Source organism: Selaginella moellendorffii, unplaced genomic scaffold (assembly GCF_000143415.4).
Source record: "Selaginella moellendorffii unplaced genomic scaffold, v1.0 SELMOscaffold_3, whole genome shotgun sequence".
In the NCBI taxonomy this organism is placed as follows: domain Eukaryota; kingdom Viridiplantae; phylum Streptophyta; class Lycopodiopsida; order Selaginellales; family Selaginellaceae; genus Selaginella; species Selaginella moellendorffii.
This window is the reverse complement of record NW_003314264.1, coordinates 1,017,174-1,029,313: the sequence shown is the minus strand read 5'-3', so window position 1 is coordinate 1,029,313 and position 12,140 is coordinate 1,017,174. Positions and strand designations below refer to the sequence as shown.

Here is a 12,140-nt window from a genome sequence, read left to right as displayed (position 1 = left end):
AAGGGATTCTACCATATGTTCGTCCCTTTCATGTGATTCGTGTTTTAATTAACTTTTGATATGGTACAAGTAGGAATGAAGAAATGGTATAACAATTATCATGGCGATCCCGGCCAGCATACATGAAAGGACTAATGACAAGTAGCTTTCAATACCCAAAGTCACATTTGCAACACTCTACCCCCCCTTAGGGAAAATTGATGTCCTCATTGATGCATACTTTAGTCTAGAACACTGCCAAGGAAACAACTCCAAAAAAAATTAATGATATTCACACTATGTGAGAAATGCACCAACTTAAATGAGTTATAAGGCAACCTCTTTCTCTAATGTGAATGTGCTACTAACTCAAACATTTTCTAGCCGTCACTGACAAGGAAATAATCAATGGAATTAACCACCCTTGCTATTTTGGTTGTCACCCAGCTTACAAAAATGTGATATGGCCCTGCCTGCAAGGATATAGAGAGAGAACCCAGAGGTTTTAACCCTTTTGAGCAAAGAAACCAAACCTGTTAGTAAAGTTTAGATAAATTACTATAAATAGGCAATTAGAGTTGTTTACATGGTCACGGCCTTATAAAATGAAAATAAGGAACATCGAGAGAGAGGTGAGTGATGTGACCAATTAACAATAACTACCCCATGATTAGAGATTTCATCATGTACATGAAGTGCCAAAGCCAATCTGGCTATATTAGCCCAAACCCAAAGATAAATAGATGGACAATATCAAAGTCAGAGACAATGATATTTGAGAGACTTAATTATCAGTGAATAAATCTTAGAGTAAAACACAAAAGTATTCCAAGTAAGTTAACATTCGATAAACTAATATGAGAGTACAAGAACCATCAAGATCATCTTAATTGGAAAACATAGGATTTACCATCCAACAAAATTCAATAGACAGTGTGTCATCAAGAAAACTTAATGATAAAACTTAATTTTCAAAGATTGTAAATAGCATGTTAAACAACTTATAAAAAAAAATTCAAAGAACACAAAGTATCATCGATTAGCAAGCAAAATGCTTGCGAATGTATTGCCTAAAGGAAATAACATCCAACCTATCAAAACCAACCATAGCAATAATTAATAAAATAGAATGAATGTCACAAATCAAATAAATACTCATTCATGCCAACCATTACATCAGCCAATTTGAATAGATTTTAGTCAACCATACTAAGAAACTCAAGTTGCTTAAGCAAGCATCAGCAATATTCTATCAATATCTCAAACCTAAGAGATCAATCCAAAGCAAACCACAAGAACATGTGATATTGTGAAGAGCCATAAACCATTAAAAATAATAATGAACTATCATGAAAGATCATCAATCATCCAATCAATAAAGAGATACATAATCATCATTGAAAGTATCCTACCATCCTAAAGAATAGTAAATCATTTTATATTAATAATAATCAAGTAAAACCTTAGACAAGGATAACCAAATATCCTAGATGATAGTCAATCATCACTAATGATTGCCAAATGTCAAAACTAACTTTAATATTGAAGCTAATAAGCTAAAATGTCTTCCCTAACAACTTCTAACAAGCATAAAATTCAAAGAACCACAGTATGAAATAACTTCAATACTAAAAAGGAAATCATGGTACAACCCACAATATCCTTCTTAACATATCTATAAGCTAATTTTCATAATGCAAAAACTAATAAGAGTATGTTTGCATTAATCCAAAAGCCAAGCATAATGAAATTATACAGTATAATTGCTAATTAGGAAAATGCAAGAATACTAATGATACAAAGCTACCACCCAAACATCAACAGTATTTATATTAAGACTAATAAAACTCAATATCAATCCTATAAAGAGACACTTCATTTTACTTAAATCTCAACATCAACAATATTAATGACCAAGCATCACTTTAATACCATTAACACCAAAACAAAATTAAAAAAAAGCAAAAGCGAATCACCATTCAAAGCTTTTTAGCAACCAAGTTAACCAAAGTCAAAGATACTTTACTCAATATCTGAAACCAATCCCTCAACTATACTCAATTATAGATAACATATCATCAAGGAGTGATTCACCACATCCAAAACTCAATGAAATCCAACACTATAGACTAAATGCAACCAAATAATATTGACAAAGGTGGAATATGCCAATATAGAAAAATTATGCAAGTTTAACAACATGATCCTCCACAACATCATTTAGTAAAGCAAACCTATCACTAATAAATTTTCATCAAGCGAAGCAAGTGTTAATGATCCTTGACAAAGTCTATCAACAATCATTAGTTGCAAAACAACTAACAACTTGCCTTTATAAAACCCAAACACTAAACTCATATCATCGAGTCATATACTTGTTCAAAATGAACATAATACCCTAAATACAATATAAAGGTTCATGAACAAGCACGAATTAAATGACCACTTGAATCCAAGTCAATCGCAATAAGCTTGCTAATGCATTTAGCCAATAGCTCTAAGCATGCCTTGAAGATGCTAATTATGCATAATCAACACTTAGTTGAAACTAAACTGAAGACTATGAAATAGACTCATATTGGTACACAACCTTCTCATAAACAAAGCTATAGTGCAAATACTAACATTTTAACTTCAAACAACTAAGCTAAACATAACTATCCTCAGTTATGGTGCAAAGCTACTAAGACCAAGTCAAGATCAGTGAGAGTTTACTACTCTCATAGAGTTTAATGAAATGCAAATTGCAACTTGCCACCAAACATAATGCTACAAAAGAAAGGTATAAAGGTCACCATTTTAGAAAAGTGCAATAGCCACTTTTTTATACCAATTCTAGACTCTATTCAACTCAATTGCTTTAGCCCAAAGAAGTTAGCATCTCTTTTGGATTGCATCATACAAATTATATATTAAAGTCTAAGCTAACAAAAGTTAACTCCAACCTTTTCATTAGTTTGTACTAGCTTACGAAAACAAAATGGTTTTCGAGCAAAATGATCAACAAATCAACCATTGGAAAAGTCTAAAAAAATTTGTAGAAAACTTTCCATCCTAGAGAAAGAATAATTCTAAGCGTAGGAATACAAATTTTCAAGACTCAACCAACTTCTTCCTACTAACAATTTCACATAGGTTCATTTTAACATAAATTCTCATGACTTAATAGTATGTCTAAGTTGAGCACCTTGCCTATTTTTCTAATATCCAACATCGACATTTGCAATATGCAAAATAAACATCCAAGATTCAATCACAAATAACGTATTTTTTGGATATCCACATTGCACTAAGACTCTTCTTTAACCACCTTCAAGATCTAATGTGAAGCCAAAACACTAATAAGAAAAATGACATGGAAAATTAAGTTTTAAGGAAAATTCCTCATCACTTGAAATAATAATGTCACTTCCACTAACACAGGTGCTAACAATGCCAATGCTTCAACTACACACCTTTTCCATCCAACAATTTACTCCAAGTGTTAACAGATAAAACAATAAGCCATAGCAAATGAATGGTACAACTTTTTCTACCACCTTATGGGCAAATTCCAAATCACTATTAAAAACTTAGTCAAAGTTACTTTAATGCTATTACATGCAAGTAAATTAGCCTCCCTATCAACCACTTTGGGGTTGATCATCATTTAACTAAGCAACTTTGTAAATACATTATTCACTATCACATGGTTATAATATAAAAATCACAATGACTTGATCATTAATTGAGCAACACCATAAGCAAGTCTACATTATTACTTCAAAATTTTACTTGAATATCAAATACTAACTCTATTCGATAAAATGCAACATAAATACCACACCCCACTGATCGAGATTTACAACACCCAATACCACTAACTTTTGTTCACAATATGGACAAGCTCATACCACTTTCTATTCAACCAAACTCAAAACTAATTTAACACCAAGCTACTCAAAGAGTAATAGTAAGGTTACTCAGAAAGAATTAAGTATTGTAACCAAATTTTTCCAATAGCAAACCTAGCTAAAATGGTTTAGTGCTTCACCGTTCCATCCCATGACTCACCACTTATAATACCATTATAATTAACATGCATCAAGATAGGAGCTCTTGATTACATAATGTGAATACAAGCAATGAATTAACACTTCATTGCAAATCATCTTTCCAAAAAGAAAAAATGATTTACGTGTTTGATCCTTCATCCTTGTTGATGGTGGTGGTGGTGGTTTGATCCTCTGTCCTTGATTTATGTGTTTGATCCTTCGTGTATAATAGTCACTAAAGTTTTTTTTATTGTTTAATAATTATATTTTGGTAGTGTCATAGTTAAAATACAATATTATATAAATTAAATCCATAATATATTACTAATAAAAACTCTAATTGGATGTAATGATAAACTTGAAGATACTTTAGTGGCAACTACATCACTACATCGCTCATCACTCATCTATATAACAGTTATTTGTATTACTATCAACTTCAATATCCTTTCCTTTATAACTTTCATTACTAGCAATGTCAAAAGTTAACTCTTAAACCCAATTTTCTTTAAAATTATGAATATGTTACCTTTTCTATTTTACATCTAAGTGTTGAAATGATATTCTATACTTTCAACCAAAGTTTTACCTAAAAATTTTGATGCATATTTTAAAATATAATTAATATTTTATTGTGAGTGCATGGAATATAGAAAGGAAATATAGAAAATGTGCATATTAATTAGCCCAAAAACCCTAGCTCATATACAAGAGCGAGTGGTCCGGATTGAAACCAATCCGACGGCTACCAAAATCCCACAGTCACAGTGGCAATGCAGCTAAATCCAAACCTGGCAATCGATCTCTGGAAGAACAGCCTCGAATCGAGATGAACAAGGGAGAATCCCACTGCCACGTGATGCACCCGCACTCATAGCACCATTAGGGTTTATGGCTTTGCCATGTGGCAGCCATGCAAGTAAAAGTACGTTGTCCATATCATATGACACTTGAACTAGCAAAATATTTCTCTCTAGCAAGCCCACTCCATCAATCGATTGATCCCGTAGCTCTCCACGCCTATGAAATTCTTTCCATGGGGATCCATTGCAGTAGCAGTGTCCTTCACCATGCTCGTCCTGGCAGCATCATCATTCCTCTCGAGCACTAGTGGCAATCTTCCCTTCAAGCACTTGTCCATGCCTCGGTGATAGTGATGGCAATGGCAAAGGTGGTGATCGCAGGTAGGGGGTGCCAACGGTGGCACTAATCCTGATGAGCTCTCCTTTACATTCTCAATTTGGAGGGTGTTAGTCAGGACTAAGTAACATTTATGTGAAGTATTCTTAAAGAATTGAGCCACTCCACTACACTAATATTAGTATACAACATTGTAGTTATACACTTGGAGCTCACATCATCCCCTCCTTTTGGAATAATGGAAGACCATCCATTCTCTTGTAGATGGGCCGGGATCTAGAGGAACATCAGGAGGAGGCACTGGCGGATCTATAAGTGGTATCAGTTGTTCCTAATCCCTTTGTATGAAACGTTTCAACTGCTGTACATGCACAATTTCTGGAGGATCAGCCTGATGGACATCATGCCAAACCTCATAAACTTGCGGTCCAATTTTCCACAACACTTGATATGGACAGTCCTTTCCATTGAGCAAAGAGCCCTTTAGATAAACTATGTACCATAAGATGAGGAAAATGGACTTACACCAAGTCATCCACTTTGTACTTTGCAAGTAGAGTTTGTTGAATACTTAGGCCACATACAAGTGGGACAACAACAGTGCTATAACTCCCATCATCGTCCATTTGGACAAGTGGAAGAATGCTCGTCAAATACTGATCCCATGACTTAGCATTGGCAGCTCATGGCAATCGCAAAGGTAAACCCAACTCTATTGGTAATATTGAATCATAACCATATAGAAGTTTATATGGTGAAGCATCAATAAAACTCTGCACCCTTGTGATATATGCATATTGAAGAGATGGCAAATAACCATCCCAATCCAAATGTTGAAAGTTCACGTACTTCGCGATCATTCCTTTGAATGTCTGAATGAGCCGTTCCACCAAACCTTCTGACTATGGATGATAAGCACTCATGAAAGTGTGGCATATCCCCAACCGAGATGTCAAAACATGAAATACCTTAGCCATAAATGCGGGACCATTATCCGAAAGAATCTGATCTGCACAAAAATGTTGAAACACCACTCGATTGAGGAGGAAGTATCTAATACCAGTTGTAGAGGCACTAGCAAGAGCACAAACTTCCACCTAACAAATCAAATAGTCAGAAGCAATAATAACATATTCATTGCCAGCAGTTGGTCCAACTCAAACAGATGGGAAACTGCAATTGACTCCAACCATCCTTTTGCAGCATGAGGGGGAGTATTACGAGTTTGGCACTAAACACAGTTATGCACATACCAGATAATATCACGTCACATCTCCAGCCAATAGAAAGACTAGTACAGCTTCTCGGTCACACAACAATGTCTTTCTCAATCCAACGGATGTTAGGGCAAGCATGCATTTCTTCCCCTGTCAAGAACCCTAAGATAGAGTGCCCTAAATTTTCTAGCATTTAAAACCTCTCCCATATGCTCGCCTAGAATAGGAGAATCATAATAGGTATGGAGAAACCATGGAATAAAGACAAAAAACACCACTAGCCGTAAAGGATCATCAAAATTTGTCCCCACAAAATAAAAAAGGTTGTTTTCAAAGTGATATTGAAAATGTAAATGCCAGAATGGTAAGTCATCAGTAAATGATGTAGGATTCTCAAACCCATCTTAAAGCCTTCAAATCCACTGCTCAATCGGATGACAAGTGGCAATCTTAGCCCTAGATAATAGGTCAAATTCAAAGAAATCGGCATACTCTTTCATGAGTCAGTCAATCGCTACAATACAAAGATTGTCAAAGGGATCAGAAAAGGGAAGAATAGAACAAAATGGAAATATAGAAGGAAGTAGTGGGGGGACAAAAGTAATGGAAGCAGAAGTAGAAGTAGAGGGACGAAGAGGTATAGAAGTGAGAGGAATGGATGAAATATAAAGAAGTATAAGAAGGAGAAGCCTCAAAGTCACACTTGGCATAATTGCGCTACAACTAATCCATACTAGGAACTCGAACCTGTATCAACCGACATAGAGAGAATAATAGGAGACTGCTTATTATAAAAATGAGCTTGGAAAGTAAACACTAGATGAACTAGTGTCGAGTGAACCATACTCCCGAAAGAAAGATAGAGGGGTCAATAACTTATTCACACAAGGTCCTTCCGTTACTAGCATGACTCCTTGTTTCCCAGATGCATCTCGGTGTCCAAACCTTCCACTACAACAACACCAACAGGACATTGTTGACACCAAGCTCTCCACCCAGGAAATGGTGGCCACCAATCTGGAAAATGCTAACAACACTGATAAGTGTGACCAACTTCATCACACGCCCAATAATGAACATCATGGCCACGACCACGGCCTCACCCTTGTCTTTGGACTCAAGCAGCAACAGTATCAACCTCCATTGGAACAGGACCATCACCTATAAGAAGTGGAGCTAAAGGATGTATAGCGAAAAGTGAAAGAGACGACGTCTCATAACGTTGTGTCAAAAGAAGAGCATTGTCAAGGATGGCTAGAGCAAGTGCATGCACAAGTTTGACAAGATCTTGATGAAGTGTTGGCCACAATATTTCTAACTTGATCCGCTTCGATATATTTGGCTCCACACAAAGCAAAAGGTTTCGGAAACAAATGTTAAATTGCATCACTGACTCAAATGGCTCTTGATGAAGGCAATACAATTGTTGGAAGGCATTATCACAATTGTCGGCATGTCCAAATGTGCATTTGAAAATGTTTGGGAGAACACTCCAATCCCCACGAGTGGCTACACAAACCATTTATACCACTACAATGCCATCCCTTGGAAATACATAGGAAACTCATGCAAACATTGAGCATCAGCCCAAAAATGGTATGTGGTAATCACTGTGAAGTGATTGAACTAATGGTACATATTATCCCCAGAATTCGTTCTAGCCAAACATAAGGATTACCAAGAGTAGGAGGAATTGTATCATGTGTTGTGAATGCTACCATTAACTAAGTTTGGTTGTTTAATTACAATTGCATAAGATTAAGCAATTGTACCAATTGCTACTCCAAAGTCAAAGGAGGAGGAGATTGTTGATCTGCCATAAAAAAGAGCAAAAAAAAGAGAAATGAAAAAAAAAAGTTAGAAGGAAAGGGAGATTTATACAATGCAAAAAGCTAGATCTAAACTAAAATCCTGAAAAAAAAAAACAAAAGAAAAAAAATGGAAAAAGCTAGATCTAGACAATGCAAAAATTATATTTAAACCAAAATCCCATATCTAAACACTCCTCAAAGACAATTAAAGATGCCTCTCATCTCTACTAATATGAGTGCATGGAATATGGAAAGGGAATATAGAAAATGTGCATATTAATTAGCCCAAAAACCTTAACTTATATATAGGAAGGAATGGTCCGAATTGAAACCAATCCAACGGCTACCAAAATCTCATTATGCATATTTAAGTATACGGCATCGTAGCCATACACTTGGACCTCACATTATAAATAAAATTGTAAATTTTTTTTATCAATTATCATTATTTATTTTACCATTATAACATAAACCATCAGAAACCTCAATAATATAACATGCAGAGAATCTTTCAGTTTTAATAATTAAAATATTGGCACTTGCTCTATCTACAAAAAGTCCTTAAATCTCACCAAATAAGATACTTCCATCTACACATTTGCAATGGAGAAAAAATTTCAGATTATTCTCAAAAAAATTCTCAGTTTTACTTACTCTTTTTCACATTGAGCTTTGGCTCCAAACACTTGCGCATTGCCGTGTTCTTAACCCATCCGAACATTCTATGTGCATATGTCTTCTGAACTTGTTCTAGCTTCCTCATGTCTGCAGTAGAATCCAGAGAGATGTCGACCAGGTCTTTCACTTTGTCCTTGGATGAGAATGCATCCAAACCTGGAATGCAAAAGATAACATCAAGTGATTAAAAATGAAACAGCACAAACGTACCTTCAATGACCACAATGTGTTGGAGACGATCATCTGAAGCAAAATACCGTTCCCATGACTTGAATACTGGGCGTGATCTATCCCCATCATAGCCTTTTGTCCATTCCTGAAGGCCTTTGCATTCCGGATGAGTGTCATGGAGAGCCATTGCCATAGAATGATTTGCAGGCGTCTTCTTCAGCAATGCTTCTGTGACAAGTTTCCTAGTTCTGTAACGAACACTGCTTGAAGGCACATGGGCCACATTCAAAACCAGACTGGCGTATGGCACCTTCAACCCAGTCCAACCTTGAGGCCCTGCACTGCTACTGAACATCTGAGAAAACTCCGGAGAGCATTTAGCACATGCTAAATCAACATCATGTTTCTCTGTGTGTTTCACCTGCACCAAAATGAGTGTCATCGTCTCCAGGCTAAACGTGTCACCAAAGAACCCAACGATGACGATGTCTATGCCCCATTCATTTTCACGGCAAATGATTCCTACGCCAGCCTTTCCAAATTCAAGCAAATCTTTTGCGGTGAGCTCCTGCAGTCGGAAGTCGGTTTTCCTGAATAGCAAGCAAAAAAACTTGGCTTCACCCATGTTTCTGTGGATTTCTTCTTTACCACTTCCATCTATAGAGCCACCTGCTTGTTTTGTTTCCCCTTCACCTTCAGCATTGTGCGTACTTCCACCTGGAGCTTTCGAGGCCATCAGCGTTGGAGATGGCAACTTCACCTCAGGTGGCGGCGTCTTTACTTTGACCTGCGCTTTTTCTCCTGGAGCTTTGGACAGGGACGCTGAAGCCACCTGCGGCTGACCCGGAAATTTTTTGTTTACTTTAACCCAGCTTCTCCTTGTGCTACGCTTCAAAGCCGAGGCCGGAGGTGGTGGCATGGTTACTTCGACCTGCGCTTCTTCTCCACCACCTGGAGCTTTGGGGGTCGGAGATGCTGAATTCTGCTCATCTTCTCTAATAAGATCGGACAGCGACTTCCCACTTAAGCCACGGCAAAGCTCGTCAAAAGTAAAGCACTTCCATGGATCTCTGTCTAGACTGTCCACTGAGAGACGTAGCAGCACCCGTGCAACCAACTCGCCCCTGTAACCTCGATCAACCCATCCACGCTTCATCCCAGTTACAAGTGCCTCCAAGCACTCCTTCCACCCTGTCCCAACCTTCCCTTGTGCACGCAAAACCTGTGCTGCAGCCGCTGCAACCAGTGGCTCCGTAGCCCAATGCGCCCAAACAAGAGTCCGGTCATCAGAAATGGACATCACGCTAAGTAGGTGACTTGCAACCATATCAGTGATAATTGTGGCATGCGGATTGATGTCGATGCATACTCTGCAGCCCAGTGTAGCCAGACAAGCCTCATGTGATAGACCTCCTCTTTGAAGCAAACACTTGTTGAACGAACCAGTGCCACCAAGGAGCTTATCTACAGCCAAAAGCAGCACGTCACCTGCACTTGCGGAAGCCTTCACCAATGCTTGCCACAGTGGCCGACCATAGCCGCAAAGACGACCCAGATCTTCAACTTGAGCAAGCAGAAGGCCACCTGTTTGTTCGTCCGATGGCAAGTCTGCCAAGAAAAAGCAGTACGCTGGATGTGCAACTAACATTCCCGCCGCAGCCACTCGATCGCTACTAAACCCTAAACCGGATGCCTTATTATTGGGCGGCGCAAAATTGTTTAGCCTCCCGTTTGTGTCGGTGAACATCACCGACACACTTCCATTTTCGGGCAACACCCTGGAAGCCCTCCTTGCAGGAACAAATGCAGCAACAGTTGTCGGATCAGCATGCGAAGTAAACCATTGGGCTTCGTCCATGACAAACAGGACCTTCAGTTTTCCTTTGGTAGGAGCTGGAACATTCGACAGTAGACCTTCAAGCGTGTTGTACTTCTTAAACACCTTACTTTCCCAGATGCCCCAGATATTGGTTTTCTCGCCAGGCTTCTCTTTCAGGTCGATGTCAATGCGATTAGCAAACACCTCCCGGGCTTCGTTTCCCATCTCCATCTTCGCCTGTACCACGTCCCAAAAGTTCTTCCCAACCATGAGATCGTTCAAGAACTTCTTGGCATCCATGGGGTCCTCCCCGGAAGTCAGATGCAGAAGAGCCTCGATGCATGACACAAAGTAGTCAATGCAGAAGAGCATGAACCTGCTCTGCGACAAAAGCGTAGAACCCGAGCTGAGCAATTTGACGGCGTTTGTGTAGAAGAAGTCTGCAAAGGCAGACCTTGGAGGGTACGCGGTGCCAGATGAGGCGAATGAGCAGTAGATGACGAACACACCTAAATTCGCAAGCTCGCAGGTAGTCCTCGACTTTCCCCAGCCACTCGACTGAACTAACGTGACAACAGGTGCTATCATGGCTTTCTTCGTCTTCCACATGTCTCCTGTTTCTTCCAGCTTCTCACGCAACGACTCCACGTTGTCTAATCCCCCAACTCTTTGGTACTCCTGCGCAAATGCTGATTCGGCAATACCCTCCACTCTTTTCCAGTATTCAGGTGGCGGCTGGAGGATTTCAGAGAGCTCACGTTCCAGTTTCGACATATCCTCCTGGAGTTGACTCGCCCGCACTTTCTTTGAGGCTATCTGCTCCTTTAGTTCGGCATCCTCCCCGGCTTCCCACAATCTGTATTCAAGGTCTGAAATATCCGCAACTGCCCTGTCCAGATGACGTTTCACATTAGCAATCTCACGTCTTTTAAGTCGCTTTTTCTCCTCCTGCTCTTCATCCGGCTCTCGCCCACGCTTTCTAGATGAAGAGGCATCCATAGCCCTAACATTAGGTTTTTTGAAACAATCGTCACCGTTCAACCAAAGACAGCCGTCGGATCAACAGATTATTGAGCTTATACTTATAAATATTATGCTGTGATAGCCTAGAGGCCGCCGATTACAGGGAGTTAAAATTCTATCCAAATATGTATATAAAAATATGTATAGAAGCTTAAAATAATGAATGAAAGAAATTATTTTAAATAACAATTACATAAATGTTGTGGCTATATAGATAGAATAAAATTTTGCATATTTTTATCATTGTGGAAGTCCAAAGTATCATAGA

The 12,140-nt window shown here is 38.6% G+C and overlaps 1 protein-coding gene across 1 annotated transcript in view; it reads right to left on the bottom strand.

Moving 5' to 3' along the window:
- LOC112343846 (pentatricopeptide repeat-containing protein At4g14820-like) overlaps positions 1–4,888 on the bottom strand; it is a 10,174-nt gene extending 5,286 nt beyond the window's left edge. Inside the window, exon 1 of the mRNA XM_024667880.1 lies at positions 4,805–4,888. Coding sequence (XP_024523648.1) covers positions 4,805–4,888 — 84 coding nt within the window. The remainder of the gene's footprint in view (positions 1–4,804) is intronic.
- Positions 4,889–12,140: the final 7,252 nt, after the last annotated feature.